The sequence below is a fragment of the Quercus lobata genome, chromosome 4, assembly GCF_001633185.2.
Source record: "Quercus lobata isolate SW786 chromosome 4, ValleyOak3.0 Primary Assembly, whole genome shotgun sequence".
Taxonomy (NCBI): Eukaryota; Viridiplantae; Streptophyta; class Magnoliopsida; order Fagales; family Fagaceae; genus Quercus; species Quercus lobata.
Window position 1 is genome coordinate 18,645,966 of NC_044907.1, and position 20,436 is coordinate 18,666,401.

The following is a 20,436-nucleotide window of genomic DNA, read 5'->3' on the forward strand; positions in this document are numbered from 1 at the left end:
TAGTCACAAGAGGGAACGTGTTTTATTGTTTTATTGATTCTTGGTGATTAATGCTTTCAAGGGAGAATATTGTTTCATTGTAGCTTGCTTAATTAGTTTATCATTGCTTGAGTACCAGTCTATATTGTTTTTATTGTAATGTGTCTAGTGACTATTTTGGATTTGAAACAATAATATTGCTTGCAATATTTACTTCGTTAGTTTGAGTTTTTAAATTGTGGATTTAAAACAATATTTTCTCAGCTACTAGGACTAACCTTTTTGCCAAGGTGTATGAGCCATTTTATTTTCAAAATTTTTATTTGAATAATACATAAATAGCATTATAGCTGGTCCAATAGCTTGGAATTTATGCTCTTCTCATTTCTTTAGTGCTAGCTGAGTTCCCGCACGATCGGCAAGGAAACTTATTATTAGTTTTTTTTCCAATATTTCAATAATTTAGCCAAGAATCTTGTAACTTAACTGGTTGCCACATTTCTAACAAAGATGTTCAAGGTTCAAATCCCCCACCCCAACAATCGATGTATAAAAAAAATTATTTCAATAATTTTTCCAGTAAAAAAATTGTAATATTTAGTTATTTTATATACAAAATAGAAAGACAGTAAAAATATTGTAGTGATTTGATTATACTATATAACCAAACTAGTGGTACTCTATCACCATTAGTCATCCCTTATATGGCATGAAGAGGAAGGCTTTCCTTCCAATGTGGGACTCTCCAAGCAAAAAATGACTACAAGTGCAACACTTGGTCTAGGTAAAAATTGTCCCCACACTATATATATATGTGTGTGTGTGTTTTCAAAATTGAAAATTGCATGATATAATAGCTAATATAGACAAGCATGTTTCATGCCTACTAAAGAAAATGCAAATTTCATTTAATTAATTTTTTTACATTCTTGATTGTGTGTAACTAAATTTATTTTTTTCCTTTTTGTTGGACATTGTTTTAGTTGTTGCAAAACCAACTTAATTTGAGCAAGAATACCATATTTCAAACCAACTGTTTCTCACATATAAAAAAATTCAATTGTTTCTAGTATAAATCTTAGAAAAATGATATTAAAATTTCATTATGCTTAAAATAAATAATATAACAAAATAAACATATTTATTCTATTAGTAATCTTTCTAATCACATAGAATAAATACTAAAATGTTAGTTCTCCCCCCCCCTCTCTCTCTCTCTCTCTCTCTCTCACACACACACACACCACACACACACACAACACATATATATATATATATATATATATTACATGTCACTAAAATGAGTTAGGAAATTATGGTCTTCTCAATAGGTGTTTGACACCACACTAAGATTGCTGAGGATAAACATCTTCACAATTTAAACCAGTAGATAACAGTAGTACAATGGTTTGGGGGGTATTTTTATCATTTAGTGATTTTAGGGATTTTTTTTTTTTTGTTCATTGTAATCATTCCTAATGTATTTTGTAAATTTGGAGGTCTAGGGGTATATTGTTCATTTTGAAATTTTTAAAAATAGTTCTCTAGTTATGGACATTCTAGAGAAATTTTGGTCATTTTATAATTCTAGGGGTATTTGTGTCATTCTGAGTATTTTAGGTGTATGATGATCTCATTAGGGTATTAGTTTTCTACATTGGAGTATAAAAATTAAAAACAAAAAAAAACAAAAAACAAAAATGACTAAACTTTGTAGTTTTGTATTTAGAAAACACCTATAGAAGCACAAAAAATAAAGTATATTGTAGCAGTTGGGAAACCGTTGCCAAAAAAAAAAAAAAAAATTGTAGTTTTGTATTTAGAAATCACCTATAGAAGCACAAAAAATAAAGAATATTGTAGCAGTTGGGAAACTGCTGTAAAAAAAAAAAAGTATATTATAGCGGTTACAAAAAAACCACTGCTACAAAGAGACTTATAGTAGCATCTGAAAATCTGCTACAAAAATCTGCTACAATAAACCCATTATAGTAGTATTTTTTGTAAGTGCTACAAAAACGACCACTGTTATAACTCATATTTTTTGTAGTCTCAAGTTCTAAAGACTTCAGCATGCTTGATTCAAATCTGGACATGTGCAAAGCAATTGATATAGATCTTATCAATGATACTAGTAATGGTACAAAACTACAAATTTTACTAAGTCTTACATATTATGTAGTTGGTGTAGCAATAAGATCACATTAATTGTCATATCAATTTATAAACATTTTACCCAGTCTTCAAAAAATAAAAAATTAAGAACAGAAGGAAATTAGGAATGACTGACAATGTCATTGAAAATTCAAAATTGCAAAGTGATTAAAACCAAATTAAAAATTTGATAAGCAACAAAACCACTTTCATTGACCATGAATATGTCTAAAGGTATGCTCAATAACACTACGAAAACATAAGTACATAACAACAGAAGCTAAAGCAAATTCATAGTACGATTTTAGTGCTTTGAACCTCTACCCTCATAACTACTGTGTATTTATGAGAATCTGCTAGTTTAAGAGGATGGAATAACTTAAAATGATTTTACTAATATGGGAACATAACCACTGCATGAGGAGAGGATCTAGGGAAGCTTAACAACTTTTGAGCCACTTGTAGAAATACATGTAGCATACCCTTCTCATTTTGCATAACCTGAGGTTTAGTGATAACCATCTTCTCCATCACCTTTGCATTCTTAAGTAGAAATTGTACCACTGAAAAGAATACTTCCTTTATGTGGAACAATCTTTCTCCAAAACCAAAAATCTTGATAGTCTTGAGGCATAGCAACAAAACTTGAAATAAATCTCCTTTGATTTCCAATGGCTCATGTCATCATAATTGCAATAATGGAGGTATTGCCTTTCTAGAAACTGCAGAATAAAATTACATTAGCCCATTTGAAGTTCAGTCTTAGATTATTGATATTTTGTCATGTTGTTATAGAGTTGACGTAGGAAGGGACCAAAGCCAAATCAGATTTGGAATTCCTAAGTCAGCTTTGAACAACTTGGATTTTGAGGATTTAGGGTTAGGTTTTGGTGTAAAAAATGTAGGAAAAGTAAAGATTATAGGGTTTCTAATTGGTAAAGAAATAGTAGGATTTGGGGATGCAACAAAGGGGAAAAACTAATATTTGGGTTGCTGTCCCAGGGATATGAACAGTAACACGAGAACATTATTTTGCCACTTAAGGGGGTATGTGGGGCTATTTGATGGGGTTTTGAAAATTTAAAGTTAAGGGTTTAAATGGTGACAAATCAATTTGTGTTTGCTAGTTTTCAAGTTGCTCAAAAATTAAAGATGAAACTTGTAGGCATCACATCAAGAAGAAAATTGTATCACAAAAGCTTCAAACAAGCTATCCATAGCTTCTAAAATTTAAAACACTTCTTTTATAGTATAGAAAGCATTACACCCATGTAAATAGATGAATAAGACAGTAATACTTATGCCTTGTGGACGATGAAGCCCAAATTAAATAAATAAACTCAAATAAAACCAAAATAAGACCCAATGAACAATTAGTATAGCCCATGTCCAAAACTAGAAAATTAAATAATTACCCGACACTTAAAAATAAATAAAAAATTAAATTCAAGTGAAATTGGCTTGTCATTGCATGCCTGGGCTAGGAGTTCTAGATAGTAACTTTGCAATGAATGACCTCTTATTCAAACAAACCAATTTCCAAAAATCTACTACTGCTGTAATTGTTGTAAATGAGAAGGTTTTGAGTAAACAGTCCATGAAATGACCACTTCAAAAAAAAGTTGATAATCAACAATTAACTCTTTATGTCAAGAAATTAAAGGGGGCCCAAACTCCTCAAGGGAATCATTTTGACACCATAAATAGTTAGACACATTGATCTAAAGAAAAAGATAATAATTAGGAGTAATCCTTCATTAAAGCTCCTTTGATATGACATTCGGGGAATTGGTCCAAGAAAAACATACCTCTAACTCTATGTAGTAGAAGGATATGTCAATAACTAATGTCTCCACATAAGGCGAACTTTAAAGAAGCCTTGCTATGCCAAGGAGGTCCCATTTCTTCATGCTTGTTTTCATTGTTAAACATTGACACTTTAACAATGGAGAAGGACGTTGCTTCAGTGACATAATAGATAGAACCTAGATCCATTAGAGCAAGAATCAAAGCACAATAAGGTAAAGTGAATGTAAGAACAAATAACACAACCATTTGCCCTAGGTAAAATACATCACCAGTTAACACTTTAGCTAACATGTTTTACAGAACACTAATTTACATAAATGTTAATATATCCCATATGCAGACAATGAAAAAAAAAAAAAAAAAAAAAAAAAAAAAAAAAAAAAAAGAGGCCATTTTTGGAAAACCAATACCTTGATTTAGAGTTAACAGATTATCACGACGAATCATTATTTGGAAGAAAGACAAGTGCCCTACCCCTTATCATACAACCAAAAGCAGGTGTCTATAACTCACTAGTTCAACTCATGAAATTGAAACGATAATATTATGTCCTTACAATGTGGATTAAAATCAAAATGTTCAGGAGAAAAAGTCCAGCTCACAATAGAGTATCATGATTTTCCAATACTCTTATAAATCACAACAAAATTTTTCCTTTGGGTAATAATATAACTTTGGTAAATATGGTCTTCTTATGATATGATTTTTCCAATAATATTAGTCCTTTAATAATTGCTTCCTTTGTATTCCTCTTGACTGCTTCGTGCCTTTTTGCATAAAGTAGTCTTCTTTTCAATAGAAATATTTCTTACTTATCAAAATAAAAATAAAAGAATACGCCCTATAATTTTTGATTGACTACAAAATGATTAGAACCTCAATTTTTTTTTCTCCAATGAGCTCAAGCTCAACTAGCACCTCCTCCCCATGCAAGGGTTGGATGGAGCGTGAGGTTACAGGTGCAAAACCCATTGAGTGCATGTATAACTTACCTATAACTTCTCACTAAAGACTATGTTTGGATGAGCTTATTTTGTTAAAAAATAATTTGTGTAAAAGCACAACAGTACCTGTGAAGTTCTAAAAAGTTGTGACTTGTGAGAATAAGGTGGGCTTCAAGTTAAAAATAAACATACCCAAAATCTACAAATCAGCCTCAAAGAGAAAAGATATCGGGTTCATGTGTAAATACTGTAGCAAATGAAAAAGAAAACTAGATGTTGTGCATTATTCTATATGCAGGGATTAGCCAAACAATGAGAGCACCAACAATGAAAAGCAATAATCTTGATACATTATAATGTCTCTGCAAATGACAAACAAAAGAAAAACATAGTTTTGTATATGACAAACAAAAGAAAAACCAACCATGAGGTAACATCTGCCAACAGTAGAAGCTGTGCATTATTCTATATGCTGGGATTAGTCAAACAATGACTTTCAACAATAAGAAGCTACAATATTTGATACATTCATATCTGTGTAAATGGGAATCGACATTAGTAATGAATAAAAACCTGAAGTTTTGCATACAATAATTTGAGAGATATCAAGAAAAAACCAACCATGAGACACCATTTGCCAACAGTAAGATCCCTAACATGATGCAGACTCTCAAGAAGTTCTCTCACAGTTTGTTCATACACCTTATAAGCACTTTCTTGATCCTCCTCTTTAACTTCGCAATTGAAATCAAGCTTAGCCTCAACCAACGACGATACATCCTTAATCCGACACTTCTTCATCAAAAAACACCCCAAAATTTCCAGTGACCTGATTTTTGGAGCCACAATTTCTAATTCGAACACGGGGTCGGGGCTTCTTCCCACTGAAGTACGCATAAAATAGCTGTGTATAACCAATTTTCTCAGACTCTCGGACACTAAATCCAACCGATTGACCCGACAACAATTATCCAGTTCCAAGTATTCAAGTCTAGGACTACCCATTACCACTTTCTTTATCGCAACTTCACACAACGCAGTGAAGTTGAACCCAATAGTCAAGCGCGTGAGTGAACTCAAATTTACTACCCCATTAGGCTTAATTTTGTAGAAATAAAAATCCAATTCAGAAACAAACTCGTTGGTGTAGAGATGCGGAGGCAATGGGTACTCCTCAGAACCCGAAAAATCGGTAGAAGTCAAGAGTATACTGAGTTGGTCTACCTTGGCAGTTGTGGCGAAACGAAACCAGAGATCGAGGCAAGGCTTTAGGTGTGTCTCGTAGTTGAACAGGACAAAGAAATTTCTGAGCATCGGAGCTCTGTGTGGGAGCAGGGTATGATCTACGGCACTGGTGAAGTCGTCGATGCATTGGAAGGAACCGTGTTCGAAACTGAGAGAGGGAACGGAGGTCCAAAGATAGGACCATCTTTTGGATAAAACGCCGGTTTTGATAGGGTCTTTGGTGGGCAAGAAGCAGAGGATGCTGAGGAGGATGGAGTCTGGTAAGGTGCTGATTCGATCTTCTTCTAAGATTGGTGAATGTTTGCGACGCTTGGTTCGATGATCATCGCTTGATTCTTCTTCTTCTTCTTGTTCTTCAGAAATCGGGTTTCTGTCAGTGTTGGAAGTTGGGCCTCTTTCAGTTTCACCATCGATTGAACCATGGTTTTGGCTTTCTTCCTTCATTTTCAGATGTGAGCTTCTTTATTCTATTGAATCTATTCTTCTCTTAGATTGGGATTCTTTTTTTTAGGGTGACGTTTAACGGGTGTCCTTACACTTTTGCATTTGTAATTTTGTACCTCTAGCTCTAGTACTTCGAATTTTTAGATCATTTTTAGATCATTAAATATTTGATATCTCCTATATTTTGTAATTTATTTAATTTAAATTATTTGACCGTTGGCCTAAGACACCTAAGTAGGGAGTGTAAATGGGTGAGCGGTTTTTTCAATCCAACCCAACCCAACTCACCTGGATAAGTTTTTTTTTTTTTTTTTTTGAGAACCTAGGTAAGGTTGGACCCATGAGTTGACCAATTTTTTTTTTTAATTAGTTGAGTAATAGAACAACACTAATACAAATAAGGGAAAATTTATATCCTAAAAAACCTTAGCATAGCACCAAACCAACACAAGTTATTTTATTAGTGTTTCAAAGTTAGTAATATATCATATAATTCTATCCCAATTCAGTTGATAAACAAAAGAGTAAATAATAAAATTATATAATATACCTATAAAAAAGTATATAATATATTTTTTTAAATATATATTAAATATAAGTAGATAGGGTCGGGTTAGACAAATTTGTGAATCTATTGACCTGCCTCGTTCCTAACCCACCATAACAAAATAAATAAATAAATAACAATCAAATCCAACCCACCAACAGTTTTGGCAGATCAACAGATTGGTTGTACATCCCTACATCATGTTGTGGAACACAATCACAATGAGTATGAGCAAAATGCCATTTCCAGCCAATGTGTATGGTAGTTTTGTGAATTTGACTGATAATCATTGGCAGTAGTTTTTTCTTTTATATTCTAAAAGTGATGCAAATAGGTTAAAGGAGAATACGATATTTTTAATATTTTATGTTGTTTTCTCTTTCCTAGTGGAATTAGAATATATTTGCTTTTTCAACTTGAGTTAATATCCTTTTCCTAGTTTAATTAGGATTTTATTTATCTTCCTTTTCATAATTAAATCTGTAGTTGCACGATTTTCCTGGCCCAAATTCTATTGATCAGGCCCTGGCCCAAAGCGCAACCCACAATAAATATTTGTAGAGGATGGGTCAAAGAACTTAGTCTCAGTGAGTCTATTCGGTCTGATACATGGACAGCATTGCTGCAGAAAACAAAAGCACAAGAATGGATCTCTCCCCTACCATTCTATTTTTTTAGTTCCTCATACAGTCTTTTTCTCCCCTATCTTTGAGGGACTCCACTACATTATATAGCTCCCCTCCTCTCATCTCAACCTTACACTTGTTGATCATCTAAGCATCTACTTGAGTGCCTGTCCCATCAGACGCCCTCATCTCTCCCCATGTGAGTTGCAGAGGCCAAGGCGGTACTGTTCAGGGGTCATTTCCTCATTAATGCGGCCAAGAGGGTGGTTGGGGCGCAATTAATGTGGTGGTAGCTCTCCCTGGGATATTTTGGATTTTATTCATTTTATATGTTGAGAGGGTGAACTGAGTTGGCTGGGGAGAGTTCCCCGTCTGGACTTCGTGACGTCCGAGGAGGAGTTACTCCTCGGAAAGGTTACCTCTCGTTATTGGGATTGAATAGTGCTTCATGTGTGGTTTCTCTTCGGACAGGACGCTCCTCGGACGGGCCTGAATTTTGGAATAGCCCATTATTTCTGGGCCGGGCCCCACAATAGCCCCTCAAAACTCCGGTTTCTATCTCATTCTGAGGAGGAGAAAACGGGGTTTTGATGTTTGGGAGAGGACGGAAATAAGGAGAGCGTGTGGCGCGCGTGCGGTCCGTTACTTTTGACGCGCTACAATTTACGAGGCGCGGCCATTAACTTCTGGAGGCGTTATGTTCCCTCATCCAACGGTGTGGCGTAGATCGAACGGCCATCGTTTTTTCTCGTGTTTTTAGGCAGGAGCGATCTTTTCTCTCACCTCCTGGCTATATAAGACGTCAGAGGGGTTCAGTTTCTTCTTTTTATCTGCATTTCGTAAACCTCAGAGGACTCCAGAGAACCCCATCGAATCCCAGAGATATACCAGCACTTGCGTCCGTTACGCCACCGTAGCCGTTTTCTGTGAAGCGTTTCGTCCACGAGAGATTTCTAGGCGTCCCGTCGAGCGTTTTGTGGAAGTACCGGTACGTTTTGTTCATCTCGCCGTTTCAATTCCCTCCTCGGACTCTACTTTTCTTCTTAGTTTTTACTTTCGTTTCCCCAGTTCAGTTCTGATGGGTAGATTTGAGAAATTAGTAAAAACTTCAGCCGCTATGGAAGCCTTTAGGGCAAAATACCACATTCCCCCGGGGGTTGGGCTGCGGTACTGTCCTCTTGAAGGAGTATTGACAGATAGGCGTGAGGGAGAAGTCGTTATCCCCATGATTGCTTTCATAGAGGGAGGGATGACACTTCCCATGCGTAGGATTACAAGGGAGTACTTGTTCAACCATAGGTTGACGCCATATCAGTGTGCCCCGAATATGTTCAAGATACTAGGCTGTGTAGATGTCTTAAACGAGCGGATGAATCTAGGCCTTACTTGGCACGATGTGGCTTATCTGTACGAATGTCATCGCCTCGGGGATGAGGGGTATTATCTTAAATCCCGGAACGAGGACGTTAGGTTGATCTCTTGTCTCCCAATATCCAATAAGACAGTGAAGAATGATTTCCTTATTGCTTCTGGGGAGTGGTTCGACGGTATTCATTGTCCAACTCGGGCAGGAAACCCAGGTGCGGCGTCTCTAGGATCGGTCCCTTTTGGGATAGGATTTAGCATTGAGGGGTTACACTTTTTGCTTTCTTTATAATTGGAAGATTTCGTGGACTAATCCCCTTTTCCTTGATTGTTTGCAGATAAAATTCACGTCGCCCCTCGGCTAAACTTTGTGAACGTGCTAGCGCTGAACTACCTTCTTAGGTCGGAGATCTACGTTTCCGAGGACGGGCAGTTGCGTGCTGCCCATCTGGTTCTGGGCTATCAACCTCTGAGCAGCTCTTTCCAGGCTATCGGTCACGCCATAAGGGCTGGTAGTCCGAGGTTGGCTAGGATTGACGTGTCCAAGGACGGGCTCCTAGCTGAACACGATCTGCCACCAGTCGTGTTGCCCGGTGTTAGAGATCCCTACTTGGCAGAGCAGCTACCTCCGCCAAACGAGCCTGGTGCTGCCGTTCAGGTTGAAGAGGAAGCTGAATTATCTCGTCTTTCCCTTGAGGCAGAGATAGACGAGTTTTATTTTGAGGAGGAAGTCCAGCAGACCCCCTTGGTGGAACTTTCCGATCCCGAAGGAGAGCGGGACCGACATTCTGCAGTGGGTGTTCCTTCATCGTTATCTGTTCGGACGATACTTCGGACGAAGAGATAGAGCCCATGGCAGGAAAAGGAAAAACTCTAAAGGAGTTGATGGCCTCCCGAGGGAAAGGCCAGTCGTCGAAAGGACAGTCCTCGAAGGCACCAACTCCACCACAGGGCAAGACCCTCCCTCCTGTGGCCCCTACGGACACCTCGGACCTTGGCCTTAAGGTTAATCCGGACTTAAAGAAGAAAAGGCCGGCCGACACTCCTGAGGAGGGCGAGGTGGTTGCCCAGCCGACCAAGCAGCAAAAAACCACTCGCGTGCCAAGGAGCAGAAGGGGCAACTCCTCGGAGAGTCGGGACGAGGAGAATCTTGCGGAGGTACGTGCTACCCCGCGTGTATGGAGCCCCAGATTGGAGCTGGATGGGGTGGCCATTCCCTACAATGCTTCGATCCGAGAGTACAATCGAGGCCGGGCGGGGTACGTGGCCGAGGCCTTAGAGCAGCCCCTACTCCTTCCTCGGGATATGGAGGCTTATAGGCGGTTCTCTCAGCCCGAGATCTTCCTATCCCTTAAAAGGGATCTCGCGATGGTAAGTAATCCTTTTACTGTTTCATTAATTTATTTGACCTTAGATTACAGCAATCTTGTTTCGTTTGTAGATTACCCAGCAGGTATTCGTGGCTGAGGAATTTTGCCGTGGTAACAGTAGTCGGGTTGAGGTCGAGAACCAGGCGCGAGCGGAGGTGGAGAAAACCTTGGGGTCCCTCCAGCACGATTACGCTGAACTCATGGACAAGTTCAAGGAGTCGGAGAACCGGCGCAAATCTGCAGATGCTGGTTTGAAGAGTGCTGAGGCCCAGGCGGAGGACCAGCGCAAGGAGCTGTTCTCGACCCAGATTAACCTTGCCACCGAGAAACAGGCAGTGCAAGACCTCAAGACCGCTCTGCAAAGGGTCGAGGATGAGCTGCGACGGGTCAAAGAGGAGGCCCAACTAATCCGAGAGGCCACAGAGGCTGAGAAGAGTGCCGCTCGCCAGCTCGGGGCCGAAGAGACGGAGGCTAGGCTATCCGAGGAGATCCCCGAGGTATGCCGGGAATATTGCGGTATCTCATGGTCTCGTGCCCTCGACGCTGCAGGAGTTCCTGCTGACTCGGCGCTGAGACTGCCCGAGAGCATTTTCTATCCTAAGGAGATCCGAGCACATCCTGATGGTGTCCAAGCTGCCTCTGAGCAGGATCTGGTGGTGCCTGGCGCCGCACCTGTGCCTGATATGGCGAAAGATCATGCTACGGACTCTTCCATAGAGGTTCCTCCCCCTCAGCCCGAGTCAAAAGAAGATTCTCCTGCCCAGGCTTAGCTTTTTAGGCTTCTCCTTTTTTTTTTAAATGAAAGTCGTCCTATTTTTTCTTTATTCTTTTGTAAGGACCTCTTTTTCTAATGTACTCGGGATACTAATATGAAATATTCGCTTTACTTACTACGGATGTATGCCAGTAACGCTCTTTTTTCTTTTTTCCCTTTAAACATTTGCAACGATGTAGATACAGGTAAATGGTCAAAGCGAAGGGGGTTTTTGGGTTGCGATGGTGCCCGACTGCGCGAACGCCTTAAAATGATTTCCTTTAAGTAATAATCCCCCAATCTATCATAAGTAATAATTTCCCCTAAGACTGTGGTCCGAGAAGCCATGCAGGACTAGGTTCTATTTAAAACTATGGAAATTGTCATGAGTAATAATTTCCCCCAAGTCTGTGGTCCGAGGAGCCATGCAGGACTTGGGTTCTGTTTAAAACTATGAATAGTTGCCTCAAGTATTAATTTCCCCTTAGTCTGTGGTCCGTGGAGCCACGCAGGACTAGGTTCTATTTAAAACTTATGAGTAATAATTTCTCCCAAGCCTGTGGTCCGAGGAGCCATGCAGGACTTGGGTTCTGTTTAAAACTATGAATAGTTGCCTCAAGTATTAATTTCCCCTTAGTCTGTGGTCCGTGGAGCCATGCAGGACTAGGTTCTGTTTAAAAAACTTATATGAGTAATAATTTCCCCCAAGTCTGTGGTCCGAGGAGCCATGCAGGACTTGGGTTCTGTCTAAAACTATGAATAGTTGCCTCAAGTATTAATTTCCCCTTAGTCTGTGGTCCGTGGAGCCATGCAGGACTAGGTTCTGTTTAAAACTTATATGAATAATAATTTCCCCCAAGTCTGTGGTCCGAGGATCCATGCAGGACTTGGGTTCTGTTTAAAACTATGAATAGTTGCCTCAAGTATTAATTTCCCCTTAGTCTGTGGTCCGTGAAGCCATGCAGGACTAGGTTCTGTTTAAAACTTATATGAGTAATAATTTCCCCCAAGTCTGTGGTTCGAGGAGCCATGGCAGGCTTGGGTTCTGTTTTAAAAACTATGAATAGTGTCTTAAGTATTAATTCCCTTTAGTCTGTGGTCCGTGGAGCCATGCAGGACTAGGTTCTGTTTAAAACTTATATGAGTAATAATTTCCCCCAAGTCTGTGGTCCGAGGAGCCATGCAGGACTTGGGTTCTGTTTAAAACTATAAATAGTTGTAAGTAGCCCAGCAAGCAGTGGATAATCATGAAAGAAAACGCATGCTAAGCCATTCTCATTAATAATAATATCTTCTGAGGTTATGTATATTCCATGGTCGGGGTACAGCTTTTTCATCTAAATCTTCTAGGTAGTAAGCGCCTATTCCGGCCACAGATGTGACACGGTATGGTCCCTCCCAATTGGGCCCCAACTTGCCCCAAGAGGGGTTCTTTGCACTGCCAAGAATCTTCCTCATCACGAGATCACCTGGACCCAGAGGCCGTGGTTTGACGTTAGCATCATACCCTTGTCTCAGCTTCTGGTGATAATAGGCCATGTGAATCATCGCTTTTTCCCTTCGTTCTTCGACTAGGTCCAGACTCCGTTCCAATAACTCGTCGTTATCGTTCGGGGTAAATGATCTAGACCTTAGTGTGGGAAAGTTGTTCTCAATCGGGAGCGCGGCCTCAGCCCCGTAAGTCATCGAGAAGGGGGTCTCACCGGTCGATCGTCGCGGCGTCGTCCGATAAGTCCATAAGACGTGGGGGAGTTCTTCTACCCATCTCCCCTTTGCCTCGTCCAGTCTCTTCTTCTGTCCGTTCACTATGACCTTGTTCACGGCTTCGACCTGCCCATTTCCCTGAGGGTAGGCGGGGGTGGAATATCGGTTGATGATTCCAAACTCGCAGCAATACTCCCTAAAGTTTTTACTGTCGAACTGCAGACCATTGTCGGAAATGAGTGTACGCGGAGTCCCGAAGCGGGTGATGATATTCTTCCAAACGAATTTTTGGGCGTCCACGTCCCTAATGTTGGCCAATGGTTCAGCCTCCACCCATTTAGTGAAGTAATCCGTTCCGACTATTATATACCGCTTGTTCCCCGCGGCCTTGGGGAAGGGTCCAACTAGATCAAGGCCCCATTGTGCGAACGGCCATGGACTCGAGAGGGGGTTGAGAACTCCTCCGGGTTGGTGGATATTCGGGGCGAATCTTTGGCACTGATCGCACTTCTTAGCGTATTCTTGGGCCTCTCTCTGCATGTTCGGCCACCAATACCCTTGGGTAAGTGCCCTGTGCGCCAGCGATCTCCCTCCGGTATGACTTCCACAAATCCCCTCGTGTAACTCCTCAAGTAGAGATTCGGATTCTTCTGGAGGCACGCAGAGTAGGTACGGTCCAGAGTAAGAGCGCCGATATAGTTTGTGGTCCTCTGACAGCCAAAACCGAGGAGCATTCCTTCGTATCTTCTCGGCTTCCAATTTTTCTTCCGGCAAGACGTCGTTTTGAAGGAAGTTCTTTATGGGATCCATCCAGCTGTGACTCTTTCTGATCTGATGGACTCTAGCAGGGCCTCTGCTGATGGGACTTGCCTAGGCTAGATCTTCAACCAGGATTACTCGCGGCAGATTATGTGCCGAGGACGTGGCGAGAGTGGCCAGCGAGTCTGCATGGGTGTTGACACTCCTGGAAATGTGTGTCAGATTAAAGGACTCAAAATTCGCCTGCAGCCGCTTGACTTGTCCCAGATACTCTTGCATCCTAATATCTCGGGCTTCCAACTCACCCATCACCTGTCCGACTACCAGTCTGGAGTCCGAGAACGCTTCTATTACTCTTCCGCCCAACCTTTGGACCATCGTCATTCCTTGAAGTAAGGCTTCGTATTCGGCTTCATTGTTCGTAGCCGAGAATCCTAGCCTTAATGATTTTTCAATGGCAGCACCGTCCGGGGATATTAAAACTATCCCAACTCCAGACCCTCTCTGGTTGGCTGCGCCATCTACGTAGACCCTCCAATGCGTGTTCCTCCCTGTTGAAATCGCACCAACCGACTTTCCATCCATGTCCCTCTTCTCGGTTATTGTTTCTATGGGGGGCTCAGCAAACTCCGCTACCAAGTCTGCGAGTACTTGTCCTTTGATGGAGGATCTGGGCATATATTTTATATCAAAGGCTCCCAAGAGCGCACTCCACATGGCGATCCTTCCTGTATAGTCAGCGCTTCGAAGCACTGCTCGGAGGGGAAGCTGGGTCAGAACGATGACCGTGTGCGCCTGAAAGTAATGAGGAAGTTTTCGGGTTGCGTGCACTATTGCCAGAATTGCCTTCTCTAAAGGTAGGTATCGCACCTCGGCCTCATGTAGTGATTTGCTCACATAGTACACCGGTCGCTGCACCCCATTATCATCCCGTATCAGTACCAGGCTTACAGCGTGGGGGGCTACAGCGATGTAGGCAAACAACACCTCATCTGCCTCAGGGCTGGACATGATGGGTGGTCGGGACAGGTAGTCTTTGAGTTGCTGGAAAGCCTGAGCGCAGTCCTCCGACCATGCGAACTCTTTCCACTTGTTTACCAGGAGGTAGAAAGGCCGACATCGATCCGCCGATCTCGATATGAACCGGTTCAACGCCGCGATCATACCAGTGAGTTTCTATACTTCCTTCGGATTCCGAGGAGCCTTTAGGCTGTTAATGGCTTTGATTTGATCGGGACTTACTTCTATTCCCCTGTGGGTGACCATATACCCTAGGAATTTCCCAGACCCGACCCCGAATGAACATTTGGAGGCATTCAGCCGCAGCCGGTGCTCCCTTAATATAGTGAAGATTGTTCCGAGGTCCTTCACGTGCTCGGACACCCTTCTACTCTTGACAACCATATCGTCTATATAAACCTCAATGATCTTGCCCAGTTGTGGTTCAAACATCCGAGTCATCATCCTTTGGTAGGTTGAGCCTGCGTTCTTTAGCCCAAACGGCATTACCTTATAATGATAATTTCCGATGGGCATCATGAAAGCCGTTTTCTCTTGGTCCTCTAGCGCAAGGGGTATCTGATGATAGCCTTGGAAAGCGTCCAGGAAGCTCATTCGAGGGTGCCCCACGGTTGCATCCACCAATCGATCAATTCGGGGTAGGGGGAATGGGTCCTTCGGGCACGCCTTATTCAGGTCCGTGAAGTCTACGCAGACCCTCCACTTCCCTGTCTTCTTCTTTACTACCACAGTGTTTGCCAACCACTCTGGGTAAAAGACCTCTTTGATAGCCCCCGCTCTTTTTAGCTTTGCCACTTCGTCTTTTACGGCACTAGCATGTTCCTTTGAAGGGCGTCGGGGTGACTGCTTCTTCGGAGTGGAAGAGGGGTTGACGTTCAAGTGGTGACAAATAAGGCTAGGATCGACGCCCGGGGCGTCGTAGGCGTCCCATGCGAACACGTCGACATTTTCTCTAAGAAATCTGACCAGTTCCTCCTTTTCTTGAGAGGGCAATTCAGAGCCGACCAGGAAGAACTTCTCCGGGTCGTCGTTAACAGCGATTTTATCTAAACTTTCACACCTTATCTCCTCGGCCAGTCCGTCGTCTTACTCTGCCGAGGCGGGTGATTGCTATAAACTTTCAGGGGCAGAGGACTCGGCAGGGGGCCGATGTAAGACGGCGGCCACCATACACTGCCTGGATACGGCCTGATCTCCTCGGATCTCTTCTACTTGTCCTTTGGATGGGTATTTCACTTTCTGATGAAGTGTGGAGGTTACGGCTTCCAGGGCATGGATCCATGGCCTGGCGACTATCGCGGTGTAGGGTGAGTAAGCGTCGACGACGATAAAATTCACCTCCACCACCTCCGCCCCAGTCTGTACGGGTAGTCGGATTTGTCCTTTTGGCGTAACCATTCTTCCCTCGAAGCTGAGAAGGGGGGAGTCATAAACTGCCAAATCTTCTGGCTTCAGGTTCAGCCCCTTGTATAGATCAGGGTACATTATCTCTACTGCACTTCCCGAATCCACCAACACCCTTTTCACGTCAAAGCCCCCAATCCTCAGAGTGACCACCAAGGCATCATCGTGAGGTTGAATAGTTCCTCTCTTATCCTCATCCGAGAACCCCAGTATCAAAGAGCTTCCCTTTTTTGACCTTTTGTGTTCCCTTTGCCTGCTCCCGGAGGGGAGCCGATCAACAGCTAACACCCTGGGGATGGGTGGTCCCGTTCTTCCTGGTGCAGCGAGGATGACATGTATCGTCCCGGTGGGTGGTCTTAAGGTCACGTCCTTTCGAGGCTCTTGTGTTGCTTGGCTGGTGTGGCCACTCGACGGGTGCAGCAGGTGACGTAACTTTCCTTCTCGGACCAACTGATCTAGATGATTCCACAGATTCCTGCAGTCCTCAGTAGTGTGCCCATGGTCTTGATGATAGTGGCAGTACAGGTTCTGGTTACGTTTGGAAGGGTCTCCAGCCATCTTTCCCGGCCACCTGAAATAGGGCTCATCTCTTACTTTCTCCAGTACCTGTTGTACGGGCTCTCTGAATATGGCATTCACTGTTTGCGGGTTACTCTGCCCAGCCTGTCGCGAAAAATCTCTCCTCGGCTGACCAAGGTTGTGCCGTTCCGACCTGAAATCATTTGCTTTGAGGTGGATAACCTTCTCCTTTCCCTTCCCTTGCAGCTGATCTTCCTCCACTCTTTTGTACTTGTCTATCCTATCCCTCAACTGATCAACGTTGGCAACCGGTTTACCAGTGAGGGATTTCCTTAAGCCATGGTCGGCGGGGAGGCCGCTTTTGAATGTACTGATAGCGACAGCATCATGGTTATCATCCAGGTCATTATATACTTCCCAGTATCTATCGGAGTATGCTTTCAGAGTCTCTCCCTCGTGCATGGACAAGGACAATAGCGAACCGAGGGGCCTGGAGACTTTGGTGTTGGTGATAAAGCGGGAGCAGAAATCCCGAGTGAGCTGCTTGTAAGAGCTTACGGAATTTGTCTTCAGGCCATTGAACCACCTCATCGCCATTGATCCCAAGCTGGACGGGAAGATTTTACACATGAGGGCTTCATTTTACGAGTAGATCGCCATCTTTTGGTTAAATTGACTCACATGCTCTACTGGGTCTGATCGACCGCTATAGATGGCGAATGCTAGTTGGTTGAACCGTCGAGGCAGCTTAGCCCCTTCAATTCTATTCGTGAAGGGGGACCTTGAAACCTGATCCAACGCCTTCTTCATGGCGTCGTTTCCCGAACCCTTGCTAGATGTGCTCTCATACTTCCGCATAAGGCGTGGTTCCTTTTCGTAGGTAAAGGTTTCACTTGGGGGGGTCCTTGACCTCTGTCTGTAACTCGTATCCTCCGCATTAGAAGATTCGCCTGAGTCAGAGGGAGATCGTCTTCGCCGCACGCGCCGTAACTCCCTTTTTAGGTCATCTATCTCTCGCTGCATGGCCTGGTGACTATTTCGCCTCTGAGACACGTGACTTCCTATCTGAGTGTGACTCTGGCTGGTCCGGGTAGTATGCATACTTTCCTCTTGGTTTCCCCTGGGGCCTGGGTTGACGGGGTTATTTTGCCTCTGGGACTCGGCGGGTTGTGTCCGTTGGGAATTAGCCTGGTGAGGATCCTCCTGGTGCGGAGCCAGTTCTGCCATGCTCGACCGTTGCACTAGCTGATACTTTAGTTCTTCCCACAGACGGTGCCAATTGTAGTTGCACGATTTTCCTGGTCCAAGTTCTATTGATCAGGCCCTGGCCCAAAGCGCAACCCACAATAAATATTTGTAGAGGATAGGTCAAAGAACTTAGTTTCAGTGAGCCTATTCGGTCTGATACATGGACAGTATTGTTGCAGAAAACCCCAGCACAAGAATGGATCTCTCACGTATATTTCTATTTCTTTAGTTCCTCATACCATATTTTTCGTCATCTTCTTTGAGGGACTCCACTACATTATATAGTTCCCCTCCTCTCATCTCAACCTTACACCTGTTGATCATCTAAGCATCTACTTGAGTGCCTGTCCCATCAGACGCCCTCATCTCTCCCCATGTGAGTTGCAGAGGCCAAGGCGATACTGTTCAGGGGTCATTTCCTCATTAATGCGGCCAAGAGGGTGGTTGGGGCGCAATTAATGTGGTGGTAGCTCTCCATGGGATATTTTGGATTTTATTCATTTTATATGTTGAGAGGGTGAACTGAGTTGGCTGGGGAGAGTTCCTCGTTTGGACTTCGTGACGTCCGAGGAGGAGTTACTTCTCGGAAAGGTTACCTCGTTGTTATTGGGATTGAATAGTGCTTCATATGTGGTTTCTCTTCGGACAGGACGCTCCTCGGACGGGCCTGAATTTGGAATAGCCCATTATTTCTGGGCCGGGCCCCACAGCTATATTTAGTATGAGTAATACTATAAATAGTAAATTATTTTACAATATTTTTATAAATTGCTAATGTGACTTTAATATTTTCCAAATAATTATTGCAAGTAAAAATATGATGTTAGTAATGTACTCATATTAGAACTAGTAAGAATTTGCCACATTAGCAATTTGTAAAAATATTGTAAAATAGTTTGTGTCTGTAGCATTACTCGTTTAGTACCAATTTTTCTTGAAAATCATGCTAAAATTTAGCATACATTCCATAGAAAATTATGTACTATTTTTTCACAATTAAAATGCAAATCTAATATTTTCCTTAATTAAGTGATATTTCATTCAATTTCAAGCTTGATTGTTGGCGATGACTAGTCGAATTAAAGGGAATTTCATGATCTTAAACATAGCTCCAGAATTAATCTAATCTCACGGTTAGATTTCAATTTAAGCTTAATTGTATTTATTTATCCTCGTAACAATTTATGGAAATTAACAAAAATGAGGTATAACTATCAAAATCATAAAATCCTTTTAATTTATGGCTAAAATAGAGCCGGACAAAATACAGTACATGAAGGAATGATCATGGATTAGTCACGGCAACTATGTCTCAAACTTTTCCTCTACCCCATTTTGTGAAGAGTCTGAAGCTCTAGCTACTAGAACAGCCCTTACATTCTACCTGAAGGTTTGTATTGCCAATGTAGTCTTTGAGGGTGACTCTCAGATTATCATGAAATCTTTGAGCAACTGTTAGAGTTGTTTCTCACCTGTAGGCCATCTTATTCAAGATGCTCTAGTCCTAGCATCAACTTTTTAGAGGGTACAGTTTTCTCATGTTTGTAGACAAGACAATGTACCGTCCAAGTTTTCAATAGAAAGTTTTACATACATATACATTTAGATTATACTAGAGTAGAATTTTCTATTTTAGATCAAAATGATAAAGTTTGTCCAAAGTATCTTAGGCAAAATTTAATCATTCTAGAATTTAAATTTTATTAAATACTAACAATTAAATGAATTCTTGACAATCAATCACTAAATAACCTACTAAGTATTGCATGAAATACAAACGCGAATAGAAATTTCTTATTCATTTTATTTTTTTAAATATATATATATATATATATATATTGTAGGGACTGGGTTCGAGCACTTTTTCTATTGGATGAGTGGACTCAAGCCCAACTAGCCTAATACAATAAATTTATAGAGAATGGGTTTAAGAACTAGGTTTTAGTGAGGATTACAACAACTAGCACAATTATGAATGGATTGAACAGAAAGGACATGGATTAAAGTATGAAAGTTTGTCCTCGGGCATTTCATCCGAGAGACTTAGTATTCTTCTTCTTTCTTCAGTGCTAGGTTACAAAGGTTTACAAGATCCTACGAATTGCTCCCGTATTCCCTTTTTTCTCCGCCCCCTTTTCTGGAGGATTTCTCACATTATATATCCCTCCCCAGTCGATTTTGGCTCTCCATCTGTTGATCATGCAGGTCACTACTTGAGTGCTTGTCCCATCAGTCACCTTCCTAAACTTCCAGTGAGTTGCGGCAACCAAGACCGCGTTGTTCATGGGTCATTTCCTCATTAATGCGGCCAGAACGTTAGCTGTGGGCATTTAATGCGGAGGTGACAGATTCTCCTTGAACTGTTCTTACACCATGGTCCCGTAGTTGTCCTACAATACTTGTCCTTTTTCTTGGGACGCTCTAGGAGGCTGCCGTTGATGGCGGACCGTTCTTCCCTACTAGGATTGGTTGGCCAAGGACGGGATTGTTCTCGGCAACGTTTTTGGGCCACTTGGACTTTCTTTATTCGTCCTCGGCCATTTCT

At 42.0% G+C, this 20,436-nt stretch overlaps 1 protein-coding gene across 1 annotated transcript; it reads right to left on the bottom strand.

The window, feature by feature from the left end:
- Positions 1-5,155: 5,155 nt before the first annotated feature.
- On the bottom strand, positions 5,156-6,575 carry LOC115984742 (putative F-box/LRR-repeat protein At5g02700). Its single transcript, XM_031107755.1, has 2 exons — positions 5,508-6,575; positions 5,156-5,248 (listed from the first exon to the last, which is right to left on the bottom strand). Exons 1-2 carry the CDS (start codon positions 6,573-6,575, stop codon positions 5,156-5,158), a joined length of 1,161 nt encoding a protein of 386 aa, XP_030963615.1.
- Positions 6,576-20,436: the final 13,861 nt, after the last annotated feature.

Excerpts from the sequence above, each read along its gene's own strand:
- LOC115984742 (XM_031107755.1), bottom strand. The coding sequence starts at position 6,575 with ATGAAGGAAGAAAGCCAAAACCATGGTTCAATCGATGGTGAAACTGAA. Across the intron at positions 5,249-5,507 it reads TTGGCAAATGGTGTCTCATG|AGACATTATAATGTATCAAG; the intron begins GTTGGTTTTTTC and ends TGTCATTTGCAG.